This window comes from Typha angustifolia, chromosome 12 (assembly GCF_048772165.1).
Source record: "Typha angustifolia cultivar Huaian chromosome 12, ASM4877216v1, whole genome shotgun sequence".
NCBI classification, from domain to species: Eukaryota; Viridiplantae; Streptophyta; class Magnoliopsida; order Poales; family Typhaceae; genus Typha; species Typha angustifolia.
In genome coordinates this window covers 2,751,471-2,774,206 of record NC_133250.1, presented here as the reverse complement: position 1 = coordinate 2,774,206, position 22,736 = coordinate 2,751,471, and the positions used below count along the sequence as shown (strand labels likewise).

The 22,736-nt window shown below is 34.4% G+C and overlaps 1 protein-coding gene across 3 annotated transcripts; it reads left to right on the top strand.

Moving 5' to 3' along the window:
• Positions 1–11,777, top strand: LOC140771685 (uncharacterized). 3 transcript variants are annotated; one of them, XM_073113291.1, is made up of 14 exons: positions 1–2,298; positions 2,376–2,524; positions 2,618–2,721; positions 4,115–4,187; positions 5,565–5,639; positions 5,766–5,876; positions 5,993–6,035; positions 7,216–7,312; positions 9,244–9,346; positions 9,456–9,551; positions 9,632–9,661; positions 9,822–9,921; positions 10,875–10,959; positions 11,071–11,519. In XM_073113291.1, exons 2-14 carry the CDS (start codon positions 2,453–2,455, stop codon positions 11,195–11,197), a joined length of 1,116 nt encoding a protein of 371 aa, XP_072969392.1. In that variant the 5' UTR covers positions 1–2,298; positions 2,376–2,452; the 3' UTR covers positions 11,198–11,519. The 3 variants fall into 3 exon arrangements, 2 of the variants coding, with proteins under 2 accessions (XP_072969392.1, XP_072969391.1); XR_012106208.1 differs by adding an exon at positions 11,582–11,777 and having other exon boundaries at positions 2–2,524; positions 11,071–11,496; XM_073113290.1 differs by having other exon boundaries at positions 2–2,524.
• The last annotated feature ends 10,959 nt before the right edge of the window (positions 11,778–22,736 follow it).

Here is a 22,736-nt window from a genome sequence, read left to right as displayed (position 1 = left end):
CACATTAGGTGTAACTATTACATACTATATTAGATTATAAAAAATACAAGAATAGTTTCTTTTATACTTGTATTAAAAACTAGTATAGTTATATTAGTATTGAAATTATTCTACAAGAAGCGATCGACCGACGTAATCTTAAACCCACTCTAATGTTTGTTATGTACGATAATCAAAATAATACTGTATGCATAAATAATTTTAAGAAATAGCCTCAGTTTTAAAACTGTTTAAGAAACTAAACTTTCCCATCTACTTTTAGTAATTAATTTTTTGTTATTCCATAAAATATTTATATAAAAATTGTGTGATGTTGAAAAAAAAAAGAGAATAAAAAAAGCCCCCCAATCTTGGCTAGCAGCAGGACTTGGAAGCTTCAAATTATTCTGAAAATAGAACTGAATATAAGAGAGGCAACAAGGAGGAAACATTAGGCAACTTCTGGTGCCCTATGTGACATGAAGAGGAATCAATTGATCACATTTTTTAGGTTTTACTATCAACACTATCTATTTGCATCTCTTCTCATCTCATTTAGAGGAGGATTAGGATTAGGGATGTTGAAATATCGGAGTAACTCTCACGATAGGATCATAATGATCGAGAGCATTTAATCGATATTTAACATATTATTTACCAAACTACTATAGTTTTTGTCAAGTAAGCAATCGCGTAGGTTTCATCAAGTAAATTGTTATTTTCATCGGTGACTTTTTATTAATTTAGACCAATTATTTTAGGACAATAAAATAGTTTGACCAAAATCTAACTCTTTTTTAAGCTATCTTACTGTGTATAATCTAACTCTCTTCTCTTCCAAACAAAAGTTAAAATGAGCGAATGTAAGGCTTTTTATTTTCTAAGTTGGAATGGGTTTGGTAATCTAATCTCATACGGGTATAGGTTGGTATGTGTTAGATTAGGTTAGGCTACGATGGGTTAGCTTGAGTTGGATATAATTTTATCAGTATAGTTAACTTAACCGAGGAGTTTGGTTAAGTTTAATTAACAAGTCTAATATTAGGATATTTTCTGTATATATTCATTAAATTATAAGGCTCTATTTATAAATAGTGAAATATAGGATGTAAATTATAATTTTATTAAAAGACAAGATGTCATATACAAATTTCTATTAATTTAATTAGTGGATATGACCGAATACGCTCATAATATGTCAAGAAGCATTTCTAAACTATTGGTTGTATATTGGCTCGGTTAAATGGATAAACACATTAATCCTTTTAACTTGTGAAGCGAATACAAACGAGTGAGAATCAAGTAAGAAAAATTGGGCATGAAAACCCACGGTGCCCTAGCTTTATTCCTCCCTCTCTTGATGAAGCCATTCTTGCTCTCTCGACAACGCCATGCCTACTTCTTCCATCAATATCGACGGCTTCTTAGAAGGTAACAATCCTTCCTCCACTTCTCCCTCCTCTTCTCCCATGGCTTCTATCCCCTTGAGATTTCTTATTTATCCTTTACACACCACTACCACCACACCACCGGTATCAATCCCACCCTAACAGACTTTGTAAATTCTTATGTTTTTTTCTTTATTAAATTCATCAATTTATATGCTTTGGATTCTTTTGTTCTCCAATTGCTTTTCTCCCAAAATGCCCAAGATTGCATAAATATCATCCTTTCTGCTATATTTTCTTCTGTTCATAGTATGTTACTGTTAGATTGTAGACATAAGTGACTATTTACTAAAATAAAATAAGTTTAAATGTCATGTTACTTATATAAATAAATAAAAAAAATGCCTTTGTATATCTACAACAATGATTATTCTAGTCTCATTTTGTCCTTATTTTAATTATTTTGGTCATTCCCTAACATAGTGCATGAACTTATTTAGTGTATATATTATCTAATGATATAAGAATGATATGAATATTTGTGTATTTATTGGTATAGATAGAAAACAAAATATATTTTTATTAAATTTATTTATTGCCTCCAGACTATTTTTCTTTTTTCTTTTTTATTTAAAAAAAGAAAGAAAAAGGCTTGTAGAATGCCCACCAGAGCCAGCCTGGAATTTTTCGGGCTCAAATAAAGCCTGAACCTGAACTGGGCCAGGCCCAAATCCTTTCCAGACCCGACCCGTAGCCTAAAACCCTCCATCTCCTCTCCTCCTGAGTCCTTATTCGCCCTCACCCACCCTCCTTTTCCCTTCGCCGTGCCCGCCCACCCAGCCCTCCTCTGCGTATTCTCCTCCTCCGTACTCGTCTTCTATTACTTCCACTTCGTCCGCCGCCGCCTCCACATACTCGCCCTCACTGCCTTGTAATCTCTCTCTCGCTCGCTATCAATCTCTTTACTTCTCCTAGACCATCCTCAACTGCCGAGAGTCATGGGAACAGCTTCGAAGCGATCGAGACGAGTGGATAGCGAGGACGGAAGCGGTTCGGAGGACAGCAGCGATCCCGAGAGTAGTCAGATGGGGTTCAATTCTGATGGCGATGGGAATGGAAGCGGTTCTGAAGAAGAGAGCAATGGAGGAAGCGAGATGGTACCTTTTCCATCCTAGTAATCTTTATTGCTTTGCTCCTTTTTTTTTTTTTTTTTGTTGCCTAATGTTGTTTCGGATTGTGGGAGTTAATAGGAGGAAGAGGACGGAGAGGGTGACGAGGGGCAAATCCATGGTGGGAGAGACGCGGAGATGGAGGAACTTGAAAAGGAGTATCTCAATCTTCGCAATGCGGAGCAGTGAGTTATTCTTTTTTCTTTTCTTTTCTTTTTTCTCCAAATCTTTAAAATAAAAATAAAAAAGTAAATAGCTTTATAATTTGGTTTGTTGTGATAACTAGCTATTCGCTAATTATCAACCTTTCAAGTGTGCATGAACAATGTTAAAATAGAGACTACTTTAGTGCTAATTAACGGATATTTCATCAAGATCATCTTGTCAGTTTTAGAGTTGAAAGAAGGTAAAAAGATCATTTAGTTTCTTTCAAGTTCATCAAATACCAAGTTACTTAATCATGTAAAAATACCAGAAACCTGCCCGCATCAATTACTTTTTGATATATTACCCTTGTTACTGGGCTGAATCTTTGTTTTGAGGCGATCATGGACTCCATAATTATAAGAATTTAAGTTCTATAGAAAAGAAAACAAGCATTGAAAGTCCCTATATTATCTGAAGAAGGAAACTTAATGTAAGAGGAGTATCATCTTGTAGTAAGTGCCTTCTTCAAATTATCAAATTCTTCCATTCAACTGTAGTCTTTCATCATGTTAAAACTAATGCTTGAACAATATTTAATTAGATTGACTTCTTTCAATTAAGGGTAATAGTTTATGGCTTTATGTGGCATACTAGAATGCAAAACTGGTTTTGAAAAACTAGACCTGTTGTTCTAACTTCTAAGGGCTGCTGCAGTATGCAAAAGGCCATGGCCAAGGTATATGGCTACTTATGCAAGAAGATATACATTCAATATTTAATGGTCTTTAATTTCATAAATATGTGCAAGGCAAGTTGACTTTCTTATAGAAGGACTAGTTACTGTGTTCTGCATCCCTCCCCCTTTAGGAAAAAAGTGTATATATAATTGTAAACCATTGATTCTCTTTTTGAAGAGAGATTCTTAAATTTCTTATGTAACATAGGTAAATCATTCAATGGCTATCCTTCTAATAATGGTCAATTATGTTGCTAGAGAGTAGAAAAGTTATGTTCATTATGTTCTCATAAAGCCCAAACGTGATTTTTATTCTTGTGGCTTGTAAGAAGTACTTTCCTTTAATTTATCTCTACATCGATGTGAATTTGTTATCTTGACTTTACATGAGTTACAATGAGCAAAGAGTTCCTTGGTTCCTGAACTGACGTTTCACAGATCTTGGAATCGATCATGTGCTGCTGATGCAATTGCTTATGTTGTTAGCTATTCTTTTATGGTGTAATAGCATATTAAATATAGTTACCATGGAACATTTGCACTATTATCTCATTGGTAAAGCTCTTCAATATGTATCAAATTCTCTTGTTGCAAGTTGTAAAACAGTGTAGTCTACTTCATTCTGCCTGTTAATCGCCATTTATGCGCTTTACATAATTCATCACCATTAAAACTTTTAATCTTTTGTCATTAAGAGATCTCTTGAAGAATTTGAGACGTCACAAGGATGAGGATGCTTTAAAAGGCCAGGCAGTAAAGAATCAAAAGGTATCATGTTTACGATCAAGATACTTACTAGTCCGTCTTGTTTCCTAGTATTCTCATATTTCGTCCTTATGTTCATAGGAAGCAAATATGCAAAAAATCTGCATGTATAAAATATCGACATCCATATATAATTAGACGAACATCTATAGAAGTGAATGTGATGAAATGCTTGAACTGGTTTTGTATTACCATTTGGTCAATATGGTTTAGGAACTCCAACGGACTTAACATTACGGCTTAAGTTTACTAGCTTATTTTGATATTAAATAATATTGATGAAATTGGAAATATATTTACGTATAATTATCATTATATATTGCTATTTGTCTCCTAAGCCATTTCAAATCAGTAGTGGTAAAAGAAGATGTGTTTGGAAATAGATTAGATCATTTGCTGCATCTTTGTTTAAACTTTGAAAAGAAAATAGTAAGTAATAGAAAAACTAAGTTTATTAAAATACAAATGCCTAACAAAACATATATTGTAACTGAACAATTGCACAGAGTAAATATTTTAGAGGAGTTAATTTCTTAAAGATTCCAATTGTACTTCTAAACTGTGGAAAATAATTCAAGAGTATTTAGTTGCATATGGATACCCTTTTTGAGAAACAATAATTGCATGCAGATTTTTCAATGCATATTTTATCTTTTAAGAAGAGTTTGCAACCATTCCTATATCTTAAAGTTCAATCTAATCGACGCATAAAGCTTTAGATTTCTGTAGAAATTTAAATTCCTAATTAATTAAAGAACTGTTATGCATAAAATGCAGGACCAAAATAAAAACATCAAAGTTAACACAAGATCTGTAGGACGGTGCAAACTGTAAATTTAAAGAAGCTTCTAGATACTCTGTTGTTCATTGCCAATAATACTCATGCACCCTCCATGAGTTCTGGTGGTCTGAGGCATAGGATCTGTTGAATTTTATACCTCATTAAGTTTCATGGAAAATTAATAGATTCTAATGAGCGCTTCATGTTAACATTAATCCTTGGTTACAAAACTGTGACTCAACATTGAATTGTAACTGTCGAAAAGCATGGTATATGCAATATGACTTTGAAATTCGGGTGAGGCAATGATATCTTTTCTTCAGAACATAAAATAAGAGGGAAAAGGCAATTTTTTTGTACGACCTGCTTCATGGAGATCTTTTGGATGATTCTATATCCAATTAACTAGCTCTTTTACTTGGGAGTTTATCAATGCTTAGGAAGTTGCTGTACTATTAGCCAAGGTTAAGTGAGAAAGAGAAGAAGAGAACAAAAAATAGTCTTTTATAGGTGGATCATTGTAGTTCTGTATGATATGGATTTTCTGAAGTCCAGTAATATACGCTCAGAGCTTATTTCCCTCTCTTATCTCATTAAAGGCACTTTGGGACAAAACTCTAGAGTTCAGGTTCATACTGCAGAAGGCATTTTCAACTTCAAACAAATTACCAAAGGTGTGTTTCATCAGAGAACTCCATTATTGATCTTATTAATTATTTTTTGGTCTGGTGACCCTTTGCTATATATACTTTGTTCTGTCATTGTTGTCATCTAAGATTTGCTAGAAATTCATACATCAGGAATCTGTTAGATCATCATTTTGCAATTCAGATGAAGCAGTTAGTAAGGCATATTTGGATCTAATACAATCATCTAAGCAGACTTTAAGCTGCATGTTGGAGCTGCAGGAGGTATTCTCTTTTTTCTTCTGTGGCTTCTTTCTTTTTGTAAAATTATGATAGCATATATTTTGGAGTTCTAGTATAGTGCTACTAAGTATAATATTTATTTCTGATATTACGAACAGGCTTTGCTTGAGAAGAATCCTTCTGTTGTTCAAGGGACAAATGGTATGATCTCAATCTTTTATCACACCTTCTAATTTTTTGTCTTACAGTACTTTGTCGAATCTTCTGACCTTTGATCCTGGCCCATTTGTCAACCTCATTTAGTAGCTTTTGGAATGGAATAATAGTCAGTAGTAAAGGTCTTTCTATAAGGATATCTATGTTCTGTTTTACTCCCATCTTTAACTTTGCCTTTTGATGCAATTAAACTGTTGGAAACCCAGTTAATTATATTTTATATCTTTGTTCTCTTTTCTATTTTGGAAACTTACTGTGGTGATGAAAGGTTCATGATGTTCACAGTTACCCTATCTTGAGTTGCTTTGGCTTATCAGAGACTCATTATGTCTTAGGCTTCAGTTCCTCCGGGCTGTTTGTTTTTGGAAAGTGGAATTATATGAATAGTTGAACACCTCTCTTCAACCTCTCTCCTCTTCCTATCCTTCCTTTAGTTTAGCCAATAGAATGAGGACTATGACAGTTGGACATGCTTCTGTGCTGACACTCTCTTGCAGTGTTAAATCCTTGATATAAGGCTCACACAAAGTTCACCATTGGCTAAATTTGTTCCATAATTAACACTTCACCAGTGCCTTAATGTTCATAATACCATTAGTAGAAGCTTAATTAAGGTCCACTCCTGCCTCAGTGTTTTCTTAGACCACGTAAATCAAATGTAAACATCAATAAAATCAAAATAAAATAAAGTAATTTAAAAGCATAGCCAGCTGGCTTTTAGGTTATTTTCAGGAGACATGCCACTTTCAAAGACATTTTAACAAGATGGTGCTTGGTGATAATTGATGTCACTTTCTTTTGAGGTAATTTTATATTTAGGTCCAGTTATTCCTTTACTAGATGTAGCTCTCTTGCTCTCAGTGATGTTTCCTTTTGGATATATTCTATACTTTCTGTTTGCAGCTTTATTTCTTTGCCAAAGTGTTTCTGTTGCCCTAGAACCCTGTCCCTGACCAGATTGCTTCTGAATAATTTATTCAATTAGAATCATGAGATATTTTATCATATAAAATGACGATCTCATTGATTAGCAAGGTGTATGTTTTATGTTTAATGTTTTATATTAGTCAATGGATATACATATCTTCTCCAACTTGGTTAGTGTTATTTTCAGCTGAATTATAAATTGATTAGAGTTGCTTTGTTTTGCTTTGATATAATCAAGGAGAGAGCAAAGAATATAATGGAGAGCATGATTTTCCTCATGAATTGAAGGGACAGGATGATGAAGAGTGGTTTTGCATAGATAGAATGCAACGCAGGTATTTCTTTGATCTCCTATAGTAAAATTAATAATATGTTTTGAGATGTATTTACTATTGCAATGTTCTTTTTGCAAGTAATTATGGTTTTAGTAGATGATATCATCTATCAACTTTAGAATTGAAAGAATCCTTTGGAAGTTAGAAATAGGTTCAATACCCAGATAGCATAGATGTTATAGGAACCAGACAAAATCTTAAGCTAAAATATGTTTGATTTACTGACCAACCTTGTAATTAAGCAAGTGTATATCTATTTTTTCCTTGGCCTCAGGTCGGCCATACTTCTTTTCACTTGAAGATATTTTGTTTTTCTGTATCAACTGTCATAATATTTGCAATAGAATTTTGCTAGGTTTGATAATTAATGCTACTTGTACTGGCCAGTAAATATATGCCATCAATGGATAAATGGCCTTATTTTATTTTTACAATGTAAGTGACAGTGCTGGGTAATGCTTTTTTCTTCTTTTTTCAATTTGCTCCTTGGTTACCATGTCTCCATATTCTCATGCTGCTTTGTTGAAGAAGAATCAGATATCATGCATAATTCTTGGTGACTATTGGTAAAACTGGCATTTTGAAAAAACTTGTACGAAATAAAATGTAAGAGTATAAAGGAATTTCATGAGCATCAAATTTAAAGCATTTGATCCAGCTAGCAGAGAATTATAGAAGTAGAAGGTGCCTTATGATGGAGGGAAGGGAAAAACTGAAGTGGAAGGAAGTGAAAGAGGATATGATGCCAAAACTTAGCAAAGAATTTATTATATAGATGAATGGGAAATAAGGATCCATATAACTTACCCTTAATAGTTGGGAATAGCTGCTTATTATTGTTAGTTATTCAGGCTTGTTAGTTGTGACAACATAAGTTGTGAATTTGTCATGGATGGTTATGCCGGCGACGTACTAGCACGTGACACGAGAGGTGCCGCATGGCACCCCTCCTAGTAGTTTCGTCGCGACCTCATCGCGAGCTTGTCGTGGCTGATCGTCGCCCGAGTTCACACTCCCATTGGATGCCCTAGCCCGAGGGGGAGAGAGAGAGGGTCGGTTTAAAAGCTTAAGTTGTGGACTTGATCCTCTCTCTTTTCTTCCTCCCTCCCTCGGGCTAGGGCACCCGATGGGGGTGCGAACTTGGGCGATGACGAGTGGCAACTGCGAAGGTGAGTAGTTCCTTACCTTTTTCTCTCCCTCTTTTATGGCACGGCCGGCAAGTGCCGTGGCACCGGTGCCATGCCGTGCTGGCCGGTGGTTGGCACAGTCTATGCCTATGCCATGGCCATCATTGGAATCTGCTACCGACTTAGTAGGACGATAAATATACCATGAGTATTCCGCGTAAGATTTTAAGTACTATACCAACAGAAGTGAAAGTAGTGTTGACTGCACATTCTGGAGCTTGTTAACACCACATCAGAAATTATTTTCAAGTAGCTGTCTAATACTGGTAATAGAAGCTCTATAGCATTTTTCTGTACATTGAACCCTATTGATAGAGTAGTGTTGACATGTCCATATAAATTGTAGTTCTCCCAAAAGCAACTGCCCATCAAGCTGTACTGCACTGTTTGCTAAATTGGTCTTCTCTTAATGCATTTACCTCATATAAGACCCAATTTTGAAGTTGGGTACTGTGACAATCTCTTTGCTGTAAATGCCACCTTAGCATGAAGACAAATCCAACTAGTGAACGTACTTGTGAGACAAAACGTTACTCTAGCTGAAATGTTGTGCTCATTGGTGTGGCATAACAAAATACTTAATGCCCATGAAGATGCTGATTAGTAAGAATTGGAAATTTGAATTCCCATGCTCGTGATCTTTTATTCAGCACCTGTTGTTCTGCGTCGTTTCTTTCAGCTGTTAATTTTGACAAGCATGCAGAAGCTAAGTTCACAAATGATAGTATTCTACATCATGTGCAGAATAGCACCATACAGGAATAGTGCAGTAGACAAATGGCAGAGGAAGACACAAGTGACAACTGGTGCTGCTGCTTTAAAAGGCAAATTGCATGCTTTCAATCAGGCAACTTTTTTCTTTGTCTCTTCCTTTTAGCAGTTTATGAGTAGATGTTGGTTGGAATGCTTAGCTGATGTCATTGTTCATTTTCATTGTTTTCTATCTATCGATGCAGAATATTAGTGACCAAGTAGCTGGTTACATGAGAGACCCTACCAGAATGATTAAGAGGATGCAGTTAAGGAGGTCTTCAGTTGGTATTTTTGGGGAAGTAAGTTTAAACATTTAGACTACCTTCAAGAAAATGGTTTTAAAATCTGAATATCTGACATACCTTTGCTTCACGTGCAGGTTCCGGCAGAGTCCAACTCTACAAAAGAGGTTTTAACTAATGCTTACTTCATATATGCTTCTACTCAAGTAGTCAGGAAATTATACTGCATATTTTAGATTTATTATTGCTTGTTTTTTGAACGTATGTTATGACAATTAAGTACACATTGAGATAATATGAGTCCTTATACTGTGGAGCAATTCTTAGGAAGGCAATGTGGATGGTGATCCTGAACTTCTTGATGACTCTGAATTTTACCAGCAACTCCTCAAGGAATTCTTTGAGTCATGTGATCTTGCAGCATCTGGTCAGTTTCTTTTTCTATATTCAGTCCCATTCATTCTAAGTCTGCTTATCTTTTGTTCTAAGGAGGCAACTCAGAAGAGTAATCACTAATCAGTAAAAGCTGAAAAGGAAACCTTGCATTCATAGTGGCCCTTTGGTTCAAGAATAATTTAGGGTATAGGCTGTAAGAATAAAACGCATACACTTATAGTGTTGGGAAATGAATTTGTTGATGGTCTTCTGCAAGGTTGGCAAATTGCCTAGGAAGTCCTAGGCAATGTGGATAATCTGCATGGTCTGATATAATGTGTGACTATGTGGATATGTGGATTTCTGGAAGTGGTATAACCGGAAGTTTTTTTCTTCTAATATACATGCTGTAACGCAGGATGTTCTGTAATTAATTTGTCCTCGTTGATTTATTATATCATTTGTCAGTGCGCAATAAATTATGAAAATATAGTAACAGTTTACTTTTATGCACCACAGCCTTGAATCCTATTTATCAAAATTTCATGTAAGTTCATTGTTGAATAATCTGCTGGGAAGTTTAAATCATTTCTTATTCCAAAGCATCTGCATTCCTCTAAGAGAGATACTCTTGATAAGCAGTATGTACACAGGAAAATACATACTAGAATTTATAAAATGATTGTGTCTTTATAGCATAGAAGTGTCTACCATTATGAAGAGTATATTCCTTCAACTTGTGAAACATCTTTTGTGAATAAACTACTGAAGATGTCATGTTGTAGCCTGGGACTTTATACAGGCTCTAGGTACCTAGGCAATTGGGTTGCCAAAAAGAGCTTTTGAGTCGGTAACTTGTAAGTGGTGGATGGCCACTTGTATTGATCACTATTCCCGAACCAAACTGCTTTTGAGTGTTAGAACCTTATATATCATTTTTAGCTGTAGCAGGCGACGTGTACTTTCATGATGCTCTGTGACTGACTTTCATTTCCTTGATTGCAGAGACGGCATTTTATGCTTTAAAGAAGTTGCAGCCTAAGAAGCGTAAAGTTGTTGACCGCCGTGCTTCAAAGAGCCGGAAGATTAGGTAATATTTTGTTGCCTTTATCACCTTTTTGGAGGGAGGTGTCAAGGGGGACTAATTGTCTTACTTTCGGTTTTAGCTTCATAAAATGATTGGAGCTTCTGTACTTTTCAGGTATCATGTTCACGAAAAGATTGTCAATTTCATGGCTCCAGTACCAATGGATCTTCCTCCAATGGCACCAAAGTTATTTGAAAACTTATTTGGCAGCAGGAATCAGAGATCCACCACTATCTTGTAGTGCCCATGTGTAAGATGCAGTACTACTGTATGCCCAGCAGCTCCTCTTCTTGGGAACTAGTAGAATTCAGCCTTTTTATAGAATGCAGTTCCTTTTATTTCAGATTTGTCACCTTATTGTATGATGTATTATTTTATAATATATGAATACAGAACAGAACGAAGGCTAGGTTTTCTTGATGTGCGATGAGTTCAAGCACTTTGTGGAGAAGCGAGAAGTTCAGTTTTGTAGTGGTAGCTATAAGATGACACACAAAAAATATACTTTGGAGTCTTGCAGACTCTGGCATAAGAATGAATGTAAGTTGAAATTCTGGCTTCCAGATTATCTATAGACAATTTCATTGATGTTGTGAATGCTTAGTATTCCCTCCCTCTTGTGTAGTGGCAGAGAAAAAGGGGAATAGAAGTACATGGAAAGAATCTCGATCTGATTCATAGATGCGTTATCCCAAACTTGGATATGAATGGTATTTCCTGTTTAGATCAATGGGGAGGGCCAGGGCCTTTCGCTTTTTCACTTGTAGAATACAACTACTAGAACGCAAGGGCCAATTTATCATTAGATTGAGAACGGAACATTATATGAGAATTGATTAGAACCTTCTATTAACAAGTGGGCTCATATGTTTAGTAAAATGTATATGGGTTTGTTATTTTTGTTAAGCCTACTTAAGTGATCTATAAGTTTAAATTTATTTTGGGCTCTAGAAATATAATTAAATTGATATGGTTTTAAATACATATAAGTTTATGTCACAATTAATGGGATAAAGCTTATTGGATTGTGATTTCTGAGGATGGTTTTAAAATATTGATTCAGCTCCTATTCTCCCTTACATGGGAAACTAAAACATATGAAACCTATCCCCTAGAAGTTCCCAATCATCTCTTTCATTTTTTTTCTGGCATCAATGGCAGTGATTATCGATTCATATTAGTTTTTATATTATTTTAATATTTCTAGAATTATATTTACATGATTCAATTGATCCTGATTTGGATTTAAGAAAGTCTTTTAATTGGTATCAGAGCAATGTTGAATTATGTTTGATATAATTTTTGAGAATTAAGATTGCCATAATTTTCTTCTTATGAAATTTTGGAAATTACGGTTTATGATTCAGGATATATGAAAATGAACACTTTTTATTTTTATTTTTGGAAGACTGAAGCAATTTATTGGATCAGTTCCTTCGCTCATAGAAAGGAGATGTTTTTTTGTTTTATATGGATGTATTCAATTGGTAAAAGATTATACAAATCTTTCCATGTTTCAAATGAATGCTTTGTTGAATTTTTTAATCGAGATTCAAATTCAGAGGTATGGTCACGTGAATCCATTTTTTTTTAGTGAATTCATGTTTCAAGTATTTTCTCACAGCATGAATCACGCGATCTCTGCGATCTCTGCGATCGTCTGTCTCTTGGGCTCATGTTGCGGTGGCGACTGTAATTTTAGTTTGCAATGGTTAGGATTTTTTGTTTTAAAATCTTAATTGTCATTTCCTATGCGGTTTGGTTGTAATTATTGAAATTGCAACTTAAGGTTTTCTTTTTAAGATTATTTAACTTAATTCTTTCAATTATGGAAATTAAAGATTTTGTCCATAATTCTTTTAGATTTTAAGAATTAACTCATAATTATTTAAGAAATATAATTGAAAATGGATTAGTTGAAATAATATGTCGCCAAAGTGACCTTTATTGTGTAGATTAATTGGTTATGTGTCTATTGTGAATAATTAATTGGTTGTGTGTATGCAAATTCATGCAGATATTAGTTGGCCCAAAGGAAAATTAACATTTGGCCGAATTGCATATATAGATGTGGTGATAAACATGTGACAATCATGAGGTTTCTATGTAATTAGTAAATCTGTCCAAAGATAGAGTTATTAATTGATATAATTTATTATCAATGCTTGATCACTATGACAAGGATACCATTTACAGTTAATGTTACTATCCAAACACTTGATATTAATATCGTACTAGTTATTTTCTAGAATTAATTGTTTAATAATTGTGAGTTTTCTTTGTTTTATGCAACAAACTCAATATCCGTTAATGTTAACAATATCCCTATGCTTAATGGCATAAATTTCAAGAAATTGAAAGAACACGTTATGATCGTGTTAGGCTGCATAGATCTTGACTATGGATTCAGGCATGATCACCCTACAGATCTGAACAATGAAAGTACTGTTGAGCAGAAAACTGTATTTAAGAAATGGGAGCACATGAGTCTTATGATCATGAAGCTGTCCATTTCAGAATCCATCAGAGGCTTAATTTCTGAAGAGGAAAATGCCAAATCTTTCCTCAAACAGATAGCAGACCGATTTACTGCAAATGAAAAGGTCGAGACATGCACTATCCTGACTAAGCTTGTCTCAATGCGGTATCGAGGAAAAGGAAGTATGCGTGAGTACATAATAAAGATGTCTAATCTCGTGACAAGACTTAAGGTACTAAAGTTAGAGATCTCTGATGACATACTCATGCACTTAATCCTGATATTTCTTACTACACAATTTAGTCAGTTCAAAATCAGTTATAACACAAAAGAAAGGGTAGACTTTGAATGAGCTTATATAGCTCAGTGTGTGCAAGAGGAAGAGAGACTAAAGCATGAGACATGAGAGTGCTCATTTGGGATTCACCTTAGAAGAGAACAAACAATAAAGATAAAAGTAAGCAAAATATAGAAATTGGGACTTTAGGCCATAAAGAGCAAACGAAATATAATCAGGAATTCAACTGTTTGTTCTGCATGAAAGCGGGCCATATGAAGAAAGATTGCCCCAAGTATGCCAAATGGCGTGTAAAGAAAGATAAGCTTCTCAATTTTGTCAGTTTAGAAGTTAATTTAGAAATTGTGCCTAAAAGACACTTGGTGGTTGGATACTAGTGTTATCACTCACATAAGTGTTACTATGTAGGGTTGTCTCAGGAACCGACAACCAACTAATGGTGAAAGATACATCTTTACAGGAAATGGCGAAAGGGCTGAAATAGAAGCTATAGGTGTTTTTAAGCTCTGTTTAGGAACTAACGTATTTATGGATTTTGCAAATACTTTCATTGTACCGTCTTTTCAACGGAATTTGGTTTCTATTTCATGTTTGGACAAATTCGGTTACACTTGTTTATTTGGAAATGGAAATTTAGTATTTTTTAAAATTCAGTTTTTGTTGGTACAGGTTCCTTGATTGATAAGCTTTACATATTAAACACTTTGACTTCTAATGACAACAAAATTATGCATATAAGTAACATAGGTATAGAGCGAAAATTGACAAATGAGAATTCTTCTATGTTGTAGCATAGGCGCTTAGGGCATATATCAAAACAACGCCTAGAAAGGTTGATGTCATAAGGAATTTTTGAATCTCTTGATATGTTAGACTTTGATGTTTGCATAGAGTGTATTAAAGGGAAAACAACTGATAAATGAAATAAAGGTACAAATAGGTGCAATGGCGTCTTAGAACTAATACATATAGATATATGTGGACCATTCCTTAAAGCTTCATCGAATGGTCAAGCATACTCTATTACGTTCATAGATGATTATTCATGCTATAGTTACTTGTACCTAATCTATGAGAAGTCACAATCCCTAGACATGTTTAAGCTCTTCAAAGCCGAAGTTGAGAACTAACCAGCCAAGAAGATTAAAGCTGTGAAATCTGACCATGGTGGCAAATACTATAGCAGATATGACGCATCAGGATAACAACGTCCTAGGCCTTTTGCACAATACCTTGCTGAATGCGGTATCGTTCCTCAATATACCATGCCAGGAAAATCAAATCAAGATGGTGTAGCTGAGCGACGAAATCGAACTTTGAAGGACAGGGTAAGAAGCATGATAAGCCATTCTTCTTTGCTAGTCATTGTGGGGGTGAGGCAATAAAAACTACACTTTACTTACTAAATAGAGTATTTAGTAAAGCAGTGACAAAAACCCCTTACGAGTTATGGACAAGCAAAAAGCCTAGTATTAGGCATTTACATGTCTAGAGATGTCCGACTAAGGCTAGGCCTTATAAGCCAAATGAAAGAAAATTTGACTTAAGAACTGTCAACTGCTATTTTGTGGGTTATTCTGAAAGATCGAGATGTTTCAAGTTCTGACTCCTCCTTTTCGAAACAGGCAATGACAAATTTATTGAGGATAGTGGGAGCACTAAAATAAGGAATATAATCTTTAAGGAAAGTATCAACTTTCCTATTATAGACACTACTATTACTATAGATGGTGATTGGGTAACCATTCCTAACACTGTTATTGTAGCAAATCTGAATAATGTAGTGAACTTAGACACTATTGTGCTACCTTCAACCTAGTTGGAGGAAACATCCACTCAGATTGAGGAATCAACTTTAGTGATGGTGAAAACATCTCAACCATCTCAAATAGTAGTGCTTTTAAGGAGATCTACTAGAGAAAGGAGATCAACAAATTTTGATGATTATGTTGTCTATCTCCAAGAGCATGAGTTTAATACAGGATTAGAAGATTATCCTACATCTTTCAATCAAGCCAAACTATATGCTAACTCTGAAAAGTGGATCGAAGCCATGAAAGAAGAGATGAAATCTATGGAAGACAATGGTGTTTGGGACCTTGTAGAATTACCGGAAGGTACGAAAACGATTACTTGCAAATGGGTTTTTAAAACCAAAAGCTTCACTCAAAAGGAAGGCATTGATTACAAATAAACTTTCTTACCTGTTCCAACAAAAAATTCTTTTAGAGTAATCATGACACTTGTGGCTCATTATGACTTGGAGCTACATCAAATAAACGTAAAGACTACGTTTCTCAATGGACACATTGACGAGACAATTTATATGGTGCAACCAGAGAACTTTAAATCTAAGGATTCAAAGCACCTAGTATGTAAACTAAAGAAGTCCATTTATGGTTTAAAGTAGGCATCCCGTTAGTGGTACCGGAAATTTGATTAAGTGATTACTTCTTTTGATATTCAAGAGAACACTGTTGATCAATGCATATATCTCAAGTTTAGTGGGAGAAAGTTTATTTCTTGGTGCTTTACGTAGATAATACTACTAGCAAGCAGTGATAAGGCCTTATTGCATGGCACTAAGAAATTTCTATTCAATCACTTCGATATGAAGGATCTTAGTGATGCATCTTTTGTGCTGGGTATACAGATACATCATGATCGTTCAAAGTATATACTTGGGTTATCACAAAAGGCTTATATTCAAAAGGTGCTTAGTAGATATGACATACAAAATTGTGCACCTAGGGATACAGTAGTTGCAAAGGGTGATAAATTTAGTTTACAACAATACCCTAAAATTGAACTTGAGATAAAAGAAATAGAGAAATTCCCTTACGCTTCTGTTATAGGGAGTCTCATGTATGCCCTACTATGTACGCGTCCGGATATAACGTATATAGTAGGGATGTCGGGTAGCTATCTAAGTAACCCTAGATTGGATCACTAGAAAGCAGTAAAATGGGTTATGTGGTATTTGCAAAGAACGAAAGATTTTATGCTCACATATAGGAGATATGATCATTTAGAGGTTATTGGTTATTCAAACTCCGACTTTGCTAGGTGCTTGGATAGCAAAAGATCCACTTCAGGCTATGTTTTTATCCTAGTAGGAGGGGCTATTTCTTGGAAAAATGTCAAACAAACGCTTATAGCCACATTTACTATGGAAGTAAAATTTATAGCTTACTATGAAGCATCCAACCATAGGATATGGCTGCGAAATTTTATCACCAGGTTGCAAATTGTTGATAGTATTGAAAAACTATTAAATATCAATTATGATAATAAAACTACTGAGTTATATTCCAAAACGATCATAGCTTGTCAAAGTCTAAGCATATTGACATCAAGTTCTTAGTTGCGAAAGAAAGGGTTCGGAGTCTTCAGGTGTCAATTGAGCATATCAGCACAAACTTATGATAGCTGACCCACTCACGAAGGGTTTGCCACCCAAAATATTTCATGATCACGTTGGTTATATAGGAGTTATCTTTTTGGACGATATTCCAAATTAGTGGGAGCTTGTGTTGCTTTTATATTTTAATTATTTGACACATATCGAGCATTAAGATATTTTTTGTTTATTGTATGTACTAAGGTTCAAGAATAATCTATATGTTCATCTTGACAACTATGACATAAAAATCATGATTTACTATTGTTGTTTAGCATATGGTGCTTGTAAATATAATTGTTAGACTTTTTGAGTCATAAAGAGGGTCAGTTGGAAATATGCATGTACATATTATTTTTATGTAATTTCCATGCTACACATCCATATTTGATCTATGTCATTAATTACATTAGTATTGTGATTATTGATTTGACATTGTTACAAATATAGTAGCAAAGATCACTTTAGTCCTATACTTATTCAGTTAATGGACCAGATTTGTTTAAATGATATTTCTATAGTTGAATAGCATTTTTAAGCTCAATATAGTTATCTTTATCATATGCATTACCTAGTGACATATGTAGCCTAAGTGGGAGATTGTTAATAATTTGATTAGTGGGCTCATAAGTTTAATAAAATGTATATGGGCCTGCCATTTATATTAAGCCCACTTAAATGATCTATAAGTTTAAATTTATTTTGGGCTTTAGAAATATAATTAAGTTGATATGGTTCAAAATGTGTAGAAGCTCATGTCACAATTAAAGGCTTGTGACGATAAAGCTTATTGGGTTGTGATCCCTAAGGATGATTTTAAAATATCGATTCAATTCCTATTCCCCATTACGTGTGAAACTGAAAGATGTGAAACTCATTCCTTAGAAGTTCTCAACTATCTCCTTCATCTTCCTTCTGGCATTAATAGCAATGACTATTGATTCAAGTTAGCTTGTGACGATAATGTCTTTCACCTTCCACTCTCCTGGTCTGAGAACGGAAATAGTTTAAGAAAAAAAAAAAAGGTTCAATAAGACAAGCTTGGTGTTTAGGAAATAGTGTCCGTTTGCTTCAGATGGCAAGCTACGAGGGCTCCTAAATAGTATGTCGTTGGAAGAAAGATTCAAGAAAAGAGTTTTTGACTAAACAAGCACTGTTTTAAATTTAATTTATCAAAATAAACAATCCATGAAAACATTAAAAATTTATGTTTTTAATATTTTAAGTAAAATGCTCACTAAATAAGCGTTTTAGCCGAAAAAAATGCTTAACTCTGTTTTTATTTCACTAATTTAGTTAACCACTAGTTAAACAAGTTGTTCTAGCCAAAGGGTAAAACGCCGAACTCTTAAATGTTTTAGTCATGCCAAAGTTGTTTTCGAACTAGAATAAAAATGCTTAAAGGATAAGTATTTTTCTTTTAGTTAAAACGTTTATCATTCAAGCGTTTTAAGTATTACTGTACAACAACATAGAAGATTATGTTTTCCTTATCCAGCTCAAATTACAATGATTCCTTCAAAACAATCAAGCAGTCAAGACTAAGTGTTGTAGTGAGGACAAAATAGAACATCATCAATCGTGAGCAGAACCTAACGTATAATGAGAGAAAGTTGGAAAGGACAAATAAATGTTTCACATCCCTGTTGTTTATCAAACATCACTATATTCAAATACACCACTTACTCAATGTTTCATATATCTGTTGTTTATCAAACATCACTATATTCAAGTACAAACAATAATGAAGACATTATCTACGTATATTTAAGGATCTACCAAACACAAATAAATGCAGTAAATTTACACTGTATCATATCATATCCAAAGTAAAACAACTAAATGAGATTTATTTTCATCAAAATATTTCAAGTTCCTAAACAAGTATCTATTCTCCAAATACATAAAATCGTAAATATTATAGTTTCTTTCTTTTTTTTCCTAAGCAACTCCGAGTAATGAGATGCAAATGGTTCCTATGTAAGTTGTGAAGTAGGCCAGGTCTACATCTGTTGGCTACTCTACTATAGTCTGCTCCTCTCTAGTTGCCTTCTCTGTTGGCTCCTATATAGTCACCTCCTCTATAGCTTGCTCTGTAGTAACTGTCATTTTTCTACCTCGTGCTCTATCTCTACCTTCACCTCTAATTGCAGGAAGCGACACTGGCTGATGCACTATAGGAAGATGTAAATTTCGCAATTCATTAACCATCTGTTATACACTAACACACATGTCAACAATCATGCTTATTGATGCTTGACCACCACTGCTACTCTATGTGGCAAGTGCATTTGAGCCTCAACAGACAACATTGAACGAGAAGAGAACTAAGACAAGGCTGGTGATGTGCCATTGTATGGAGAGCTCAGAGAGAGTAAAAGCGCTTTCCTTCATGCTAAGCGTGAACTTCAGACTTCACTTAATGAGAAAGATAGCTTATGACATCAATCAGCTAGGTCCATCTGTTGAATAGTTTGTCAATGCATTCGATGTGATGAGATTGAGTAAAGTGTTTGGTCTTGCACCATCTGCTCACGAATGGGTGTGCTATTGGGTAGCAACTTGTTATCTTGAAATCCATTCACACTGAAAGCAAGGAGTGATTCACGAGAACCAATCTGAGGAGCCTATATTTTATACATTTTGAGTTGCCTTACTAGAGTTTGAGTTGGCCACAAGGAAGAAAAAGATCTTTGTTGGTGCTGACTTGGATCTCAGGTGATGGAATAAGGCATCCAGAAGCAATGAGCAAGGTCGGCTCTATGGAAGTAGATTGAAAAGAATATAAAACCATAGCAAAGTTCTAAAATGAATCAACTTTAAAGCACTCGCCACGAAGAGCGAGTGCTTTACTTTGTTGTTGTTTTTTAAGGCAAAGCTCGTTCAAGGCCGTAATCATCTATGGGAAACTCCTATTTTGTTTCCTCCATCTAAGCGAGTGCCCTAGGGACCGAGTTTAAGGCCATGATCTGGGCCAATGAAATGTCCCGTCTTTCCTTTTTTTTTTTTAGGTTCATGCTTCCTTGCCCACAAAGGAAAGGGTTTTTTCATATCCCAAAGACTTTGGTTGAGCAGAATAATCAAAAAAAATTTCTAGTCAAGGGCGAGTAGAGAACCCATTTGCGCTGGTGAATATTTGAAAACTATGAACCTACACAAAATATTTAGTAGTTAGTTTTTCTCTTTTTTTGACAAATCTCAAACCTTTAAGAATAAAAAACATACCATACATAAAATATTATAATTTATACTAGACATATCATAGCCTCAATTGTTGTGCTAGAGGGCAAAAATCACATGTATAGTCTATCCGATAATGGAGAAATCAACCATCGTGTAACCCTGCTATACCAATGCATGTATGGATCACCATAACTCATCACTGCAACCATTGGTGGTGAATCCATTGTGTTGGCTCTTTACTGCTCCCATATGATAATATACTCTACATGATGAGTTTGCCAATCATATATGTTCTTACCACGCTTATATAGTGTGAAGTTTATCTTTGATATTATATAGAATAAGGGTTTGCTGAGTTTGACCAAATTGACACATGACTCGATCTATAAAATACTATTTAACAATATCAAAACAAATAAGTGATGTCTTATCCTCTATATATGGCTATCTGTTGTACATATTGCTAATAGCTCAGCTAATACTTCTACATATGGCTCTCATAGAATCTGCATATCAGTCAAATAAGTTAAGTTAAATATATCACGCTAGAAGTGATTTTACATATTTGCAAATATTACTTGATCATCGCATTGATGGTTTAATTGATCTCAATAAAAATAAAACATATATACACTATAAGATGACTAAAGCTTGCTCGCTATGGCTACAATCAGTCAGGTATTTCTGATGCATAAGGTATGATTGATACTAGGTCTGATAAGGAAAATCAATTGTAAGTTGTGTTAAGCCAAGTTATACTTAGGATCAAGATAAGAAAATTAGGCAGCATCAATCTAACAACAGAACTGAGAAGCATGAGAAGAATAACTTTAAAGTTGTCTTTAAAGTGCTAGGACCATGTCTTAGCAGTTATATTATGTCAGCCACAATATCTATAGTTCACCACTCAATGGAGTTTATAAGAATTACACTTTCTAAGTTTGCAAACATGTAGCATTTCAAAGACATTTTAAAGTCTGCTTTTCCTTTACTCATACACACACACACACACACACACACACAAATATGTATATAAATTCATGTTAAATATGTGCTAGAAAATTTTGATACCTTTATTATCTCTAGTAAATCTTTGGACTCTGAAAATTCTATCTCTAGACTAAAAAATATCTTATCTTCAGACTCTTAGGTGATACACTATACCTTGAGAATAAACTAAAGTACTGAAAAAATTGCCAAAGTTGAATCACAACAAACCTATACCTTGGTGATATACAATTATACATAGACTGGAAAAAAGACTGAAATGAACTGAATCACAACTCTTTGGTGGAAATTAACACATTCCTATCTAAATAAATTGAAATTATTACCAACATTCCATCAAAATTACCAAAAATTAAAAGCTCTGATACTCACCAATTAAAGGTTGTCAATGATGTCTCTACAAGCTAGGGCGAGGAGGAGAAGGCACAAAATAATGCCTCTGTCATCGCACTTAGGGTTTGGGAGGAAGAATGTATTGAAATGAGGAGGGAGGAAAAAGATCGAAAATGTGTGGGAGTCTTAAGTCGTGTGAATTTCACTTAACTGGCCGCAGGTTAAAATAAGTGAAATGCTAAATTCTTTAGCGTTTCACATTAAACCACTCACAAGTTATATCATTTTTCTGTTAAGACACTCTTAGCTCTAAATCTCCCAGCTTTATGCGCCAGAAAACGAGTTCGCATGTTTTAGAAAGCTTGATAAAATTGCTTAGGTGATAAGCTTTTCATCTAAAGTCCGATAGAAAGTCTGATGTAGTAGGTTTGTTGAGCTAGATTTGATATGACAAAACTCTCATTTGTTGGTATTTAGATCTCGAAGTGAATTAAACGTGTGAAAATATTGGTGATAGACTTAAAGTAGTAAAAAAATTAAACTTATACCACCGTAGCTTTTTTTTTCATGTTGAATAGTATGACTATAAGAAATAACATATTTATTAATACAATTCACGACTTATACAATTATATATAGTTGAATGAGATAGTTTTCTCAAAACATAAAGTTTGAATAAGGTGGACTTATACTTCGTTTAGTTCAATATTAATACAGTTCAAGTTAGATAAACTGAAGCTCGATTTAAATTTGAACAACAAGTTAATTTTATTCCATCTTGTTATTATAGAGTGATATGTTAAAAAAGACTCAAATTCGGCTTGACCTAAAATAAGCTCAATATTACATTTGAAGTGAAAATAGAAATAACCTAAATCAATTATGAATTTCTTATAGAAATAGAAGATCCAAACCACTTGGGCGAAGTGGTGAGCAAACTACCAAGGGGTCGGAAACCTTCACGGAAAGTTCTTTTTAAGGCACGTCATATTAGTTGCATTTGCATCGTAACTGACTAAATAATCCCCTGCCAATGGTTAAGGTAATCCAAGTTTTTTTTAGCTATAATATCCCTTTGA